Raw genomic sequence first — 17,283 nt, 5'->3', positions numbered from 1 at the left:
TGTATGCTTGCCATTGTGACTGAGGAAAATGCATCACTATGGGCTAACATGGAGGACTTGGTGTCTCAATCCAAAAAGACAAAACTTGTAAGTGGTCGGAATACCAAAATGCCAGGGTCCCAGACTGTGCTGTGGACAGCGACCATGTCCCTTACTGGTGCGCTTTCATCACTACATTGAGAAGGAGCTGGTTCTGCTGTGGGCAAGGAAGCACCAGGATGTTTCATTCAAAGGGCAGATCTCCAATCAGGGAGTTTGTTTAGAAATGTTAAAGTGAATAGTGTGGATCATAACTTTGACTCTCCGGAAAAAGCAGAGCTGTTTCATCAGCAGCATTTTGACAATAGACAGACGTGAATTAAGCTGTTCTGGATAATAGAATATATCTATGGACATGTGAGATGAAAAATTCTCGTGGCTGCACCACTGCTTTGCTACTGAGCAGTTAGTGAACCACTGCTCTATGTTTGCTCCAGGTTTATGTTGAGAGACCCGCCGCCCTGGGTAGGTCTGAGACAGCTACCAGCTAGTTCAACAAGTATTATCTGTAAATTTATAAATCGAGACCCATTTGTGCATAACTGATTGTCAGGTTACGCAAACCCTAGATAGCAAAGGTTTTTCATTCAAACTTCAACAGTGAAGTCAGTCAGGTGTGGGTTCGCTTACACTCCCCATTCAAATATATGAGTATTTTTCTGTGTCCAGCTGCAGTTACTTATTGTCTCTACACACCTGACAGTACACATTTCTTTTTTTTTTTTAATTTTCTTTTTATTTGCCATTTTCACATACATTCTGCTTACAACTGGTACACAATGACATATTCTTTTCTATATTCCCAATATTACAATATTATTCATTTAAACATGACAGTCTTCCTTAGTTTTTTACTTTGGATCCAGATAGAGAATAACATATCAAGAGGAAAAGTAAGATAAAATAAAATAAAGAATATATTATTCATATACCTATGGCTATATATCCATACATGGATACATATACACATGTCCAGAGCGCAACAGTTATTCACAATCTTCCATACTTCATGGCCAGTTGAATTAACAGAGTTCTACCATGTGATCGATTTTGCAGATATTGTGAAATAGAATAAAATTAAAAAAAACCAAACAAACAAACAAAAAAAAACAAAAAAAACCCCAGAACCTTTCAACATCTGTAGCTATGAAATATGAACTAGGGGTCTTTGTTCCTAAGATGTACATCTCGGATACAGTCCAATCTAGTTGGTTTTATGTACTCTATCCAATTTTCCCAAATTCTTTCAAATCTGTCCCTCTCCAGTCTCACAGACAAAGTTAACTTTTCCATCCCATATATATTGTGCATAACCTCAACCCAGTCCTCGACCTTAGGTACCTCATTCTTCAACCACTTTCTGGTAATCGTTTTTTTACTTGCAATCAGCATTGTTCTGTAAATATATTTGTCCCCAAATCTTGTTAAATCTATGCCCAATATCCCCAAGTATAACACCTGAAATGTAAGTGGAAGATTTACCTTCAATACTTTATCCATACACTTCCTGCCAGTAGGTACGAATGGAGGGACAACTCCAGAATACATGGAAGTGGTCAGCTTTCTCAGCTCCACACAATTTCCAGCACTTTGTATCATGATACTTTGACTGTGCTCGTGATATCTTATAATATTCTTCCACCCATGTTCTCTCCAAGATAAAGAACAGGTTGTTCTCCATTGCTGTTCATTTATCTCTTCCCATTCATCCACTGATATAACAATATTTGCATCCCTCTCCCACCTCTCTTTTATATACACTGTGTCTGTTCCCTTTAAGTCCTCCACTGCCTTATATAGTCTTGAGATAAGCTTCGTTCCCAATTTTGATTCATATGTTGCAGTAAACATCTCAATAATTTCTGTCCTCCTCCCGTTTATGACCCCCCTCATTATTTGCTCCAGATAGTTCCGTAATTGCAAATACCTATACTGATCCGAATTTGTGAGGTGATATTGGTCTTTTAGCTCCTGAAAACAAATTTTCTTCTTACTTAAGAGCTTCAGGAATATTGTAGGTCCCCTTTCCCAATTTTTAAAACTCTTATCTATTCTATTTGGCATGAATTCAGAATCAAACCCAATCCATCTTAGTAATCTACTTTGAGTTTTCAAGTCGTTTTCCGCAATTAATTTGAACCAGATCTTCAATAATATATCCATCCATGGGTTTGCCTCTTCTCTAATGTGCTTTCTCAGGTTACTATCCCCTATTATAGCCTGTATTGGGACCCCATCTGTTGTGCCGGCCTCTATCTCTTTCCATCTCGCTGAGTAGTAAGGATTGTATATATTCAACAATGTTTTTATTTGTGCAGCTTGGTAATAGCTCTTCAGGCATGGAAGTCCTAACCTTCCTTTGTTTTTGGGTAACTGCAGCGTTCTGTACCTGATCCTCTGTCTTTTCCCCCGCCAAATGTATCTAGAGATAATTTTATTCCATTCCCTAAATTCATCTTCTTTTAACTCCACTGGTAGACTCTGGAACAGGTACAAAATCCTCGGCAGTACATTAATTTTTATCACCTCCACTTTTTGTGTAATGCTCATATATGGTATCAGGTTCCACCTTTTAATATCTGATTTAATTCTACTAAGCAATGGATCGTAGTTGATGGACTTCAATTGTCCTAAGTCTTGAGGTAGATTAACTCCCAAATATTTTAATGATTTTGATTCCCAGTTAATTTTGTAATTGTCCCTAATTGCTTGGCCTGGTCTATAGTTGTAAGTAATAACCTGAGTTTTTTGTATATTTATTTTATAGCCTGATAAATGACCATAATCTGTGAGGGTTGTCATAAGTGCAGGGAAGGACGTATCTGAACTTGTTAAATACATTAATATGTCATCTGCAAATAGAGCTATCTTTTGTACCCCTCCCCCTATATCTACACCTGTAATATTTTCATTGTGTTTTATCCAATTACTTAGAGGTTCCAAAAATATAGCAAAGAGAAGAGGACTCGCTGAGCAACCTTGACGACAGCCTCGTTCTAGTGTGAAAAACTTTGAAAGACTCCCATTGATCCTGATCCTAGCCGTTGGTTTATTATACAGGGCCTTTATGACTTTAATAAATGTCTTATGAAAATTGAACCGATCCAGCACTTTGTATAGAAAGTCCCACCCCACCGAATCAAAAGCATTTTCTGCATCTATTCCCACCACTACTGTCTCTATTTTATTTTTGGTTACATGTTGCATAACATGTAGGGTGCACCTGATATTGTCTTGCGTCTGTCTTCGTTTTATGAATCCCGTCTGGTCTAAATGTATTGTTTCTGGCAGAATTTTTTCTAGTCGTTGGGCTAAAATGGCTGTAAACAATCTATAATCTCGGTTGAGGACGCTAATAGGCCTATAACTGGAGCATTCCTGCTCATCCTTTCCTTCCTTCAGAATTACAGAGATGATGGCTTCTCTCCATGAGTGAGGAATTTCCCCCTCCTTCAACACCCAGCTAAATGCCTTCCGCAGAAGTGGGATTAATGTTACCTTAAATATTCTGTACCATTCTGCTGTATATCCGTCTGCACCCAGGGACTTGTTGGCCTTAAGATTTGAGATTGCTTTATTAACTTCCTCTTCTGTAATTTCAGCAGTTAAAGCCTCATTCTGTTCTTCTGTTACATTTGGTAAATTTAAGTTCTCCAAAAATTGATCCATCTGGGTTTTATCACTAGCTTTCGGTTGAGCATATAGGTTTTTATAATAAGTTTCAAAGCATCTTTGTATTTCCTCTGTTGATCTTGTATGCGGGTCTCTTATTTTGTAAATGTTATTTTTTGCCTGCTGTTTTTTCAGTTTATATGCTAGCAATTTTGTTGACTTGTCCCCCACTTCATAATATCTTTGTTTTATAAATAACAGGTTTTTTTTGGATCTCCTGTGCGTAAATCTCATTTATCTCCGCCCTCTTTCTTTTTATTTCCTGATATATGTCCTCTTCCAATTTATCTTTATGTTCTCTTTCTAGCCTTTTTAGATCTGATTTTAATGTGTCAAGTTGTAGCTGTCTCATCTTTTTTAAGTATGCTGATTTGGCTATTAGCTTCCCTCTCATCACGGCCTTACACGCATCCCACAGTACAGACGGAGACACCTCACCATTGTCATTATCCTCTATATATGTCTGAAGTTCCTTCACTATTTCCTCCTTTGTGTGTCCTCTTAACTTGTTTGAGTTTAATCTCCAGATTGTTGTTTTTTTCTCGCTCGCCAGACGTAGTGTTAAGTAAAGAGGGCTATGGTCTGATAGATCCCTTACTCCTATATCACATTTTTCTACCCTATACCTATCTTTATTATTCATCAGGAAATAATCAATCCTTGTGTATATGTTGTGTGGTGATGAATAGTAAGTGTAATCCTTACTTGTGGGATTCAGATCCCTCCAAATGTCTACAATTCCCAGTTCAGACATCATCATCTTAATTTTTTTACTGATTGCACTTTTTTGTATCCCACCTCCTGAGGCATCCAGCTGTAGGTTTAGTCTCTGGTTCTCTGGCCTCCAGCAATCAAAATACCCTCTGCCTCTAGTGTCATCAAATCAAACATCTGTCTATAAAACTTCCAATCCGAGCCTGGTGGGGCATAAATGTTAAAAAAAGTTACCACCTCCCCCTCAAGTTTCCCCTTAACCATGATGTATCTACCCTCTTTGTCCCCTGTCACAGATATCTTTTCAAATGAGATCTTCCCTGAAATCAAAATAGCCACCCCTCGCCGGCGTCCTGATTTGTAGGAGGCAGAGAATATTTGGTTGTAGCCATTTCTTGTCAGCTTTGCATGTTCCTTCTCTGTCAGATGAGTTTCTTGTAATAAAATTACCCCTACCCCTTCTTTTTTCATCTTACTAATTATCTTACTCCTTTTGGTTGGGTTAAGTACACCATTTACATTATATGAGGCTACTTTAATGCAGTTCTTGGATGTTGTTATCAATCTCTGTTCCACCTGAATTGTGTCTCTCTCCTATCCTCTCTGTCATATTTACCCCCCTATAGCTACTGAAACAGTAATGAACATTAAACAACTTATAACAAAGGTTTAACTTAAGTACTTTTAAACAGAATACTGTAAGAACTTCCTTTGGTGAGGTCTGTCTATTGACCTTCTCTGAGCTCTGGTGTTCAGTCCGCTCTGAGGGATGAGCACTGCTCCCTAAAGGCAGAGAGCCCTCGCTGCTGAAAACAGCAGCGTTCATAAGTTCGCAACTGCATTTAGTGCTTCCCTGACGTCCTTGGCTTGTGAGGTTATGAAGTTAGTGACTAAAATCCATATAAAATGCTGTAGTCTTATCAAAATTGAGTTTACACATCTCTCACCTCGTAGGCTAATGTTATTTCCTGGAAACAGTCAAATCTTAACCTTTTATAGTGTTTTTTCATCGGGAATCCCGGTCTCTCCTGAAGGCTTGCAGTTTCTGTTGGTATCCCGGCCGTGTCTCTGTTGTCCTGCGGCCCGTCTTCACACTGCCCGACGACCACATTAGTCGTTTAATCCACTCCATCCAGTTTTCCTCCGGTGTCACGACCTCCACCTGGAGCCCTCGGGACAGCATGTCCTTCGTCGCCTCCTCCGCTGTGTTATAGAGGCATGTCTCCCCCTCGTAAAACACCCAGAGTTTTGCTGGGAAAGGTGTCTGAAAACGTATTTTCTTTTCTCTCAGTACCTTTTTTGCCTCCGTGTATTCCTTGCGTTTTCTCAGGACGTCTGGTGCATAGTCATGGTCTAGAAACACCTTCCTCCCCTCATATATGAAACCCTTTTTCTGCCATGCAATCTTGATAAGTTCCTCCTTACTGCAGAAACTTTGCAACTTCATCACGATGGATCTTGGAGGGGAGTGTTTAGGAGGTTGGGAGACTAAAGCCCGATGGGCTCTTTCAATCTTCAAGTGATGGGGGGTAAGTCCAGCTTCTCCCTAAGGAGGTTTTCGATGAACGTAATCATTGATTGAGCATTACTCTCTGCACCTTCCTTCACCCCATGAGTGCGGACATTTTCCCTCCTCTCGCGGCCCTCCAAGTCCATCATTCTGGTCTCAACCCGCCTCTGCAGCTCCACGGGTTCCAACGCGGCTTCCTCCAGGCTGCAAGTGCGCTCCTCTGTTTCCACAATCCACTTTTTGGCGTCATCAATCCTGTTGTTTGTCTTTCTGATATTATCTCTGATTTCTTTGAGATTTTCGAAGTTCTCCCGGCGAAACTCTCTTATCTCTTGTAAGATTGTTTCCAGGTCTGCCATACTTTTAGCGGGTGGCTGTATCTCTCCTCCCTCTCGGCTTGGTTGCGCTGCTAGCTTGGCATTCACTCTCTCAGTTGTAGACTCTGCTAGCTCTCCAGCCAACCCGCGTGGCTCGCATGTTAGCTTAGCTGGCTCGTTGTCCTGCACAAAGTTCATATCAGCGTTTTTATTCGACTTTCGATTTTTCCCTCTGGTCTTATCCATTGCCCTTTTAAAACACTTTCAAATTTTTATCATCCCTTTCTCTAACTGATAGGTTTGTAGGGATTATTTAATATCAATGTCGGGGAGCTCATTTTTTATGCCGCTGCCATGTTGGTATGCCGCCGGAAGTTCCGACAGTACACATTTCAATCAAACTTTGACCAGGTCATGTGGGGTAACAGTCTCTACTTTTCTAAAAATAGACTTGATGAAAATTAGGAAATTAATTTGTTTTACACACAAACTCATCAAGAGTTTTCAATTTACTAATTGAAATTCAAGTGACTGAGCCCAAAACTTGATTTTGATGATACAGGTGTGAGCAAGACAGACATGTCTCACCCTGCAGAAAATTCTCATCCTGTCAATCAAACTTTCAAAATAAAAGTACACCACACTTGTAAGAAATATCCCTCATTTTTGAAAAGCAAAATGATCTGATCCTGACGGGCCAGAGTGCGTGGTCCCAACCAATGCTGCTTGCAGCTTTAATTAAAATAAGTTCTCTTTCAAAAAAACATCCCAAGATATGAGTGGAAAGTTTTGTTCTTGCAGCTGTATTCATAACCTTTTTTTGACTCAAATATAGCTTAACCATGTCATTTGATATGCTACTTCAGTACACTTTAACAACAAATATTACTGGGACTACCACAGAAAATTGCAGATGTTGGGCCGTGGCTACAGGTTTGGCTATCAGCAATAATTAATGATTATCAAAGATAATTGTTAATTATTAAAATCAATAAAATTATTAATAAGAATTGATAATAACGGGGCACCACCCTGGACTAGCCAATTCAGTCTCAAAGTGTACTAATCTATGAATTTGGGACTTTGATTAATAATTAATTTAATAACTATAAACAAAATCACCATATCAATAGCTTGTTAAGGTTGAAGGATATGGAGTTCTTTACAGAGCAGGGGTTGGCAAAACTCATTCTTGTGCAACATTAAAACAGACAACAGGTATATCCAAGTGTGTGTGTGTGTGTGTGTGTGTGTGTGTGTGTGTGTGTGTGTGTGTGTGTGTGTGTGTGTGTGTGTGTGTGTGTGTGTGTGTGTGTGTGTGTGGAAGACAATAGCAAGATGGCTGCAGTCACCTGGTGACTGAGCACATGGCATGCCAACAATTTGGCTGATAAAGGGAACTACAGAGATAAAAGGCCAGACCATGTCGTGTCTTGAACCACATGTGCTGCCTGAACCAAAGTTCGCCAAACTAGGTTTTAACCTCTTAACTGTGTGGTTCTCGATTCAAGGCCAATTGGTGTATGCTAAAGGTGCCAGGTTAAAATGAGGTTAGTTGCATGCAAGGCCTAGTTACTGGATGTAACATGTGTTAAGCATGCTAACATCAACCTAGCGGTGTGGCTATGCAGTAACCTGACTATAGGCATCAAGGACATCACAACAACATTTCAATGTATAACCTTAACCAAATCAATACACGTACAGTACATTGTTTGAGTTAAACATTCTTGCTTAGCCGTACTATGCTTCACTGTGCCTAGCAAGGCAGTGAAGCATAGTACGGCTTCACTGGGGGGCCCAGGTCACTCCTTTGTGTGGAGTTAGCGGCAAGCTAACTCCATTTCGCGGCTCCTGTACTTGTTAAACTGGCCAGCAGACTTGTGTGTTAGCTGCTGGCACAAGGAAACTTAGTTTCTGAGTCTTAGGCAGGCTCTTGCGTCTTCTGCCGTAAAGAAGACCGTGTGTGTCTGCTGTGAGCAGGCCACACAAGAGAGCAGAGAGCTGCTCCAGCAGCTGCTGGAGGTGTGAAAGACCAAGCAGCTGCTCCTGCAGCTGAAGGAGAAAGAGAGCAAGGAGCTGCTCCTGCTGCAGCTCGTGGAGAAAAGAGAAAGATAAGAGGGGAATCTCTAGTTTTGATAACCTGGATCCATGGGTGGAGCTTCACACTTTGGGTGCGAACCCCCAGGGCTCAGGTTTCTTGGAGTCTTGAAGCATGTGGTAAACTGTGGTCCACATGTAGTCCCAACACAGATGAACACTTCATATCTAAGAATTCACATTTTAAACACTACCACTGACTATCCCTGTAACAAACTGGCCACAATTTCACCTATTGACCATATACGGTCCAGCCATATACAAGGTTTTGACCTAGTCTTGTTGCACTTATAAAAAAAAATCAAATACAGTCTAAGAGGATCAACAGCACAGTATCATAAAAGATGGAACTCTTTGTTACTGATGTGAATTCATTCATTTGTCACTCAGGATGGTGATTAAACAAAATGTTTCCAACACTTTTTTTTGTTTGTCCATTGTGTGGGTTTTTTTTTTAGTTGTTTTTCTTCCTTTTTAATTCTTAATGTATATATATATATATATATATATATATATATATATGTACACACACACAGTTAATGTAACTACCTGTTGTTCAATAGTGTTGTATTCCTAATAAACACATTTAAAACATAAAAAACTTATTTCATTACTTCATGTCAGATATTGTCAGAGATGCAAATGTTTAGCTCTCAATAAATAGGATTACTTAAATTTCAGTTAGATTTCAATAGCAATATTTCTATGCTAGAAAGCTTCAGCTTCATATTGACTAATTAAATTAATATTATGGCTTTTGCTGGATTCACACTGTAACCATGGAAGTACAAACTATTTGACATTTAATGATTAGGTTCAGCTATAATTTCCTACCAAAAGCTCTGTAAATTAAATTTCTGGGCTAGAAAGCTTCAAACATTTATGAATCTCAGTAGGCAGAGTTCAATGGTGGGATCATCAAGTTCACCTGACTCCACCCTAAATATCAAATTATAATATACACTGATCTGCAGGCCTAATATACTATTAATGCAATAGAAGTCATCACAAAAAGTCATGTTGATGTTGATGAGGAATACTGTGGTAAATGCTGCCAAATACAAACTGTAAAACTGTCACATTACAGCAGAAAAACAAAGGACTTGCACTGTGTGTTCCCCATTGGTTGTTGCAGTATTTCCCACTCTGTAACTCCCAGTGGTGTTGCACTAAATGGCACCCCCACTTATTATTACTGATAATTAGTGCCTATAGTTGCATATTGTGGTCATTCACGATTGTCTTTTTCATTCTAAAAAAACATTTTTAGTCAGCAATTATTTTATTGTATTAATTTTTGTATTCTATTGTATTAAGCCTTTCAACTTTCAACTTTAGATCCTGAGAAATAATTGATAACATTCCCATTTGTTTTCTATGTGTTGGTTGTGTTTCAGAAACTCTTTGCAGTGATTGGCCCACCACTTAGTGAAGGGAGGAGCCTAACAGGTAAGCCTGAGAATCACATCCCCACGAATTTATAGTACCAACTATTTTGAGTTTCTTTATAGTACAGAAAGTTTGAAAAGCACATTTCCCTTTTTCTCTTTGGACAGATGAGGAAGTGGTGATGGGAAACAAACTTCTGGTATACATAAGGTAAGTTAAGAGATAATGTATATAATTTTATACCTCCGTTAGTTTGTGCAGCTGGTATACAATATAGCCAATGGTTTGCTATATGCCTAAGCTACTACTTAGAGGAGTCCAACGTTTATTGTGATTGTGAGAGGTGTCACTAAATTCTTGACTCCACTTGTACTAACAAAAATGCGTAACATACGGATTACAGAAATGCATTCTGTGGCAAGGAATGATGTTCTAAAAACTGTTAAAAACTGCAAAAGACCAGGCAAGTGTCATCACATCCATGCAGTTAAGCCTAATGCTACAGCCAAACCAGCATCTCTCTTCCCACACTTTTCCCCCCAAACTATTTAACAGAACAGCGTATGATAAAGATCTTTTCTTAAATTGCTTCCTGTAATATGTAGTGTAGTTTTCAATAATGTTTGTATAATACTCATGGGTAAATGAATAGTTTGAGGTTTTGGACAGTATGCAAAATGTCTGTCTTCATCCCTAGCATACATGCTCAGCTACAACGGCTAGCATAGGCAGTATGGCATAGGAAAATGCCAGGGGTGCCAAGGTGATGGAGATGAAGAGAAATAAAAAAACAGAAAAAAGAACAATGTAGTGATACATGTAAATTGTGGATTCAAATGCACCCTCCATGTTGTCAATAGATCATGTTTCCTTCTGCTTCTGTATGCTCAGACCACTTTTCATAGTTGGCTGAGGCGCATTACCAACCACTCCAAATTCTCAAAAGAAACCACTTTCAGTTGAGTGTGTGCATCTTCACTTTGATAGGCCTATGATTCTTACCAGTGTTGCTCACAACTGCTTGTAGAATGCGCACAATATGCAGGTTTACTAAATACATTTATAATTCACCACATTGTTAATACATATTGAGGAGTGTGTGTGTGTGTGTGTGTGTGTGTGTGTGTGTGTGTGTCTGTCTGTGTGTGTGTCTGTCTGTGTGTGTGTGTGCGCACACGTGTGTGCATGTGTTTGTGTATGTAGCTGCTGTCTTGCAGGAAGGGCGTATCCACTTGGAGACATTCCTGAAGACCTTGTGGTTCAAGTCAAGAACCAGGTATGTTGATACTCTGTATTTGAAAAACATCAGGCCAGAGTGTGTGTGTGTTTGTGTGTGTGTGTGTGATTGTGTTCTTAAGCCACACCAATCCCCCACCAGTCACTGCTCACTCAGAATTTTTTTTTTTTTAATGACTTGGAGGAGGATGCACTGATCAGATACAGATGTGGCTGAAATTATTGGTACCCTTACATTTTATTAAAATAATGCACCATTTGCCCTGAACAGTGTTGATATTTAAAGATATTTTATTATCAATGCATGTCTATGTTTGGTTTGCAGTGGAACAAAACAAAAAAAGTTGTTAAAATAATTGAATTTATGCTTATTCTATGAAGATATTCTAAAATAGCCTGGACAAAATTATTGGTACCCTTTTGAGGTTGTAAGAAATAACTGATTTGTAGTGATACTTTAAGCAGACTATTGTGTTTTAATTAGTATCATAGGTGTTTTTAATTTTATAATCACTCATGCAGCCAGTTTAAAAAGAGAAAATTACCAACTCTGCTGTTCTGTACCACTGTGTGCATCACATTGAACATGGAAAACAGAAGGAAAACTAGAGAGTGGTCTGGAGACATTGGAAAAAAGGTAATAGCTAAGCATGGTCAATGTAAAGGTTACAAGACCATCTCCAAAGAGCTTGATGTTCCTGTGACTACTGTTGCCAATATTATTAAGAAGCTTAAGGCCCATGGAACTGTAGCCATCTCCGGATGTCGTTGTAAGTGGAAAATTGGCCTGAGATTGAACAGAAGTATTGCTTGAATGGTCGAGAATACAGATCCAAGCTGTTCTTCAAGTTCAAGGTACAATGGTTTCGCACCATCCATTGCTGTTTGAATGAAAAATGGGCTCCATTGTAGAAGACCCCACTTCCAAGAGGGAGACACAAAAAAGTCAGACTGGACTTTGCCAAAATGCATGTTGACAAGCCACAGTCCTGTGCTTTGGACAGATGAAACAAAATTAGAGCTTTTTGGTAAATCACACCAACCCTATGTTTATAGAAGAAAAAATGAAGCCTTCAAAGACAAGAACACCATGCCTACTGTGAAACATGGAAGATGCACAGTGATGTTTTGGAGTTGCTTTGCTGCCTCAGGCACTGGGTGCCTTGAATCTGTGCAGGGCACAATGAAATCAAAAGAGTATCAAGAAAATTTGGAGCGAAACATACAGCCCACTGTCATGGGTCCTCCAGCAGGATAATGACCCCAAACATACATCAAAAAGCACCCAAGAGTGGATGAGAAGAAAACATTGGACCTTTCTGAAGTGGCCTGCTATGAGATCTGATCTGAATTCCATTGAACATCTGTGGAAAGAGCTGAAACTTGCAAGTGGGAGACAGAACCCATCAAACTTGAGAGCTGGAGCAGTTTGCTCAAGAAGAATGGGCCGAACCACCGGTGGAGAAGTGTAAAAACCTTATTCAGAGTTACAGAAAGCGCTTGACTGTAGTTATTGCCTCCAAAGGCTGTGATACAAAATATTAAGTTAAGGGTACCAATATTTTTGGCCATGCCATTTTCATTTGTTTTATTGTATTAAATAATATAGATCAAAATCAAAGTTTCAGTTATATTCAGTTTGAAATGGGTCTCTGTTTGGTGCTTTATAAATAAAATTGAATTGAAATGAAAATTCTTCCACAAAGTAGAGTGATCCTGGTCACTCTCACACACTAAAGTCACAGATTTTTAACTAAATAGAAAGAGTGCCTGTTATGGGATTAGTACTCTGTATCATCTAATACCCTGAAAAAGTGTGATTGTTTCTGTGGCCTGTATTCATTTATTGGCTCAATTTGTCACAGTTGTCAAGCCTGATTAGCAGTGTTGGGAACGCGTTACAAAGTAATTACAGTAATTACAGTAACGCACTACTGTAATTCCACTACTTTTGGCAGTAACTAGTAATGTAACTAATTACTTTTTCGAATTAAATAAAACAATTACATTTACTCACATTTAGTCGGGCTTGTTTCTCGTTACTTTTGTCTTACGTGAAAAAAGTGGACAAAAAAAAAGTGGACAGCTGCATCTGACCTTACTGTGTCTCAGAGCCGCGTTGTAAAGTCACGTTATTGTAGCCATCTCGTGGTAAAACATAAGCTTTGTCTCTGGAGTTATCATGTTATATATTGTAAATAATACCTGTTACTGAACTGCTGCTGCTTTTCCTGGTTTGAGTTGTGGATCAAGGGTAAAAGTGGAGTGAACTCTGAAATTGTGTGACAACTTACATGTTTGTGTTAAAAGCAACGCAGAACTTTTTATAATGCAGTAATTTAATTACTTTTTGAGAGAAGTAACTAGTAACTGTAACTAATTACTAATTTTTAGTAACTTGCCCAACACTGCTAATTAGAGATGCTGGCTGGCATTTGAGTGGCTGAGATTAGAGAGGGTGGTGCCATGAAAAGTGACGTTAAGAAGTATAGAGTATGTGTCACTGGGACAATACCACTTGGACAAACTGTAGTTTGTTGAAAAGGATATTTTGAAGTAAGAATTGCTATAGCAGTAAAAGGAAATGAAATTGAAAAAAATGTTGGACAATTTGGAGTTTGATGGGATGCTGCCTATTCTGACTACAGAGTTCTCCAATTTCAAAATTCATCTGAAGAAATGTAGTTGTAGACATTAAAAGCAAGCCTTTCTATACAGTGAACTAATGCTGTGTGGGTGCATGTGTTTGTTTGTGTGTCAGGTGTTTGAGTTCCTAATCCGTCTCCATTCAGCCGACTCATCAGAGGAGGAGGAGGTTTTCCCGTTTATTCATACACTCCTCCACTTTGACACCCGGGAATTCCTCAATGTGCTTGCCATGGTGAGATGTTCTTGTCATTTTACCTTCTGTCATGCTGGTAGATGTGTTTTTTTTAGTATGTTGAAACGCTGGATGACTGTATCTTGAATATCTTAGTAGGTCATTTATCTGAACCACCGCCTTTACCTTCAGTAGAGTAGTAGGTCAGTTTACTTGCCACTTAAGTTGTCATATAAAAACTGCTACCGATGAAATTTTAAAAAATGTTTGTAAAGCAGTTTCCAACTGGATGCAATGTTCTGAATATTATTATTATATTACTATCCATGTACCAGTTAGTGTAGCTGCTGCCTTCCTCACTTGGCCTGGCACAGTAGGCTGTCATGATTCCTCTCCACATGGAGGTACATGTGAAGCTCCACACTGTCTCCAGCTGCACTTGGCAGTTGCAGGATCCTCCAAATCTTACAAGTGCAATGACTTGGACATGATCCCTCAGAGGTCTACCACTTCATTGACTTCCAGGCTGAGCTGGAAATGCCTCTCCAGAGCAAAGGCAAATTTCTTACTTCTACTCCATCAGATTCTCCAAATGTAACTGTTCATTTCAAATTGAATTTTGACAAAGGTTTCATTTGACAACCTTTGCAGGGAGGTGTGTGTCTTATGGCAAGTCCCCTAGTCCAGTGGTTACCAAACTGGGGAGATACAATGGGGGCACGGTGGAGATAGATAGAGAAGTTAGTGGAAAGGCTGTCAAAAAGAGATATAACATCACAGCTACAAAAACAAAGACAAGAACATAAGATGAGGCGGGATGCAGACTCTGTTGGGTAAAACATTTCCAGCTGCTGATTATCAAGCATTCAGTATTGTATGACCTACAACCATCTACTGTCTGTTTGTGCAGTCTGTGAGTTTTTCTCAACTTTTAAATGTTTTTTTCTTACATTGTGACATCCGGTATATTGTTTTTTATTCAAGTAGGTCATCAGTACACAAGCTAACAAGTCCCTCATGACCTTCTTTCAGCATTCAGTGGGACTAGAAGTCTTTGTGAAGACCAGGGCTGTAGTGGTAAATAAAAGCTTGGGTAACAGTGTTTCCTGTGGAACAAGAGGTTTGCTGCGGGGGAGCTTCCCAGCCAAGTCACCAAGGCATTGGATTTATACAATAGAAGACTTTGAAAAGACTTTTAAAAGACTTAGGTCTGATACTCTCTCACATCTTAAACAAAACAATGTGTCATAAGTTACTAAGTTTAGTCTGTAAGTTTAGTTACAGACTAAGATTTTGCAAAGACTGGGGATCTTGCAGGGTCACTATTTGCAAGAATACTACTAAATTCATTTTGAGATTATTTCCCATCCTGCTCCTGGTGAAATTTACAGACAGAAGCTGCTCTAGTTTTTTCTGAAAAACCAGCGAAAAAGAAATGCTACATGCTGATTGTTCCTGTTATTAACTCATTTTCATTTAACAACTTTCTTTTTTTACAAATGCATTTTTTTGGAGTAATGTTTCTTAGATTATATCAGCTAAGATAATCATATTTCAAAAGGTGTTGTCCTTCACTTGAAAAATGCCTTAAATTTCCAGGTTTTCCAGGATGTGTGGGGAAACTAGGCATTTTTACAATATTAAAACAACTACACAGTTTATACAGCTGCCCAAAGAAACCACATTCAACCATTAACTATCTGGACATAGCACTTTCAGCTGTGAACATTTCTGTTTGAAAACCCTGCAAACTGTATGCAATACAGTAGAGAGAGCAGCAGCCCGAATAATTATATAAAGGCAGAGAGTCACAAGTTTAACTCCTCCAACTGGCCTGAAACCACGTGTGAAAAAGCAGTACGTACACCGCAGACACACAGCAGCTGACAGAAAGAGGAGGTCATATTATGAGATTTAAAGTTTCATCAGGACCATCAAGCATATGTTTAATAAGGAGTTTAGTTTAAAAACACGTACACAAAAGGCGACTATTTACTGCATACTGCCTGTAGAAACTGAGATTACATTTAGCTAACAGTCATCCTGATCAACCACCATCAGTAATCAATACAAACACACATTATTAGACTGTAGACCATTAGGGATGTTCTTAATTATTTTATTAACATTTATTTAATTTTGAATGATTAATACCATCAGTTAAACAGCTAAAGCTAGAGTGTGAGACTTTTGTCTTCCCCTTCTGGCCGTGAGAGTAAAAGAGGGCACTCATCTGTGATTGTCTGCCACAGGCATGCAGCACACTCTTATGTGCACGCCGAATAACAGACACACAGAGGGCCGGTAAGAACGGATATGTTTTGACAGTCCACTGGCCCAAAAACATGGGATTTGTCCCAGTATGCCTGATGGCCGGTACACCACTGGCCGTAACCTACTGTTGTGGCTATGAAATGGTGGATAAATTGTTTTGAGTGTCACACAAACTTTGAGGTTGAGGTCTGAAAAATGTGACTACAAGTTTCCATTTTGCTTACCTGTTGGCTGTTTTTGACCATGAATAAGCTGGGAGCAGGGGAGGAGGAGGTTTTTGTTACAACGCTCTCACCGCTGGAGTATTCAGTGTGTGTTTTCGTTGTTAATCTGTTCATACATTAGAAAGTCTGGCTATTATTTAATATTATTTTAATAAATTATAAAATATTTTCCTCCACATGAGATCTAGGCTATTATGCCGGTAATAAAGCGCACTCGGCGCCGTAGGATTCAATTTGTGTTTTCATTTTGTTAATCTGTTTCTGTTCATTAGGAAGTCTAGCTACTATTTGCTATTTACTGAAACATTTATTTAAGTTAAATATTTTTCGTGTAGGCCTATTGGTCTGAGTAAACTCTACCTTACTTTAGCTACTCTATCACAGCCATGAGGGCTTACGGATGGATAGATGAATATATATATATATATATATATATATATCATCATAATAGGTGAAACTATCTGTTAATCATGGCTGTGTTAACAATTACTGAGGTCAACAACCATTTAACAGCTTAAAGAGTAACTACACACCAAATTGCTTTTTTATGCTATACGAATAACTATATTGACATATGACATTAATACAGGTGATTTTTCCAACTGTACACATATTGTGTGTAAAAACTACTTTTTCAGCTCAAAATTAGCTTATTTCTGTGTGCTTGGATTTGAAAATTCAGTTCAGCCAAATTCCTTAATTGTGTCCAACTCCAACTTATATTTCATATCAGCTGTTACCAAGTATAACTATCAGAACACTGCTTACTGTAGCCTCAGTTTGTGCCTCTCACACAGAACTGCTGGTAGCATTAGCAAGCCTGATAAGAGACAGCGTAGAAGTGACGTCATGCCACTTAGAGAACCCGAGGTTATGTAAATAACCCAAAGATGTATCCCTTTTCTGTGGCAGTAAACGCAACATATGGGCCCACCAATAACTAACTGTGCTATATTTAGAGCTTTACAAGATATTCTGGGCTGATGA

The 17,283-nt window shown here is 38.9% G+C and overlaps 1 protein-coding gene across 2 annotated transcripts in view; it reads left to right on the top strand.

The window, feature by feature from the left end:
• vps8 (VPS8 subunit of CORVET complex) overlaps positions 1–17,283 on the top strand; it is a 170,804-nt gene that overhangs the window by 80,774 nt on the left and 72,747 nt on the right. For both annotated transcript variants that reach the window (XM_067609216.1, XM_067609215.1), the window contains exons 23-26: positions 9,750–9,801; positions 9,909–9,951; positions 10,945–11,017; positions 13,739–13,858. In XM_067609216.1, coding sequence (XP_067465317.1) covers positions 9,750–9,801; positions 9,909–9,951; positions 10,945–11,017; positions 13,739–13,858 — 288 coding nt within the window. The remainder of the gene's footprint in view (positions 1–9,749; positions 9,802–9,908; positions 9,952–10,944; positions 11,018–13,738; positions 13,859–17,283) is intronic.

This window comes from Thunnus thynnus, chromosome 14, assembly GCF_963924715.1.
Source record: "Thunnus thynnus chromosome 14, fThuThy2.1, whole genome shotgun sequence".
Lineage (NCBI taxonomy): Eukaryota > Metazoa > Chordata > Actinopteri > Scombriformes > Scombridae > Thunnus > Thunnus thynnus.
This window is presented reverse-complemented; position numbering and strand designations above follow the sequence as displayed.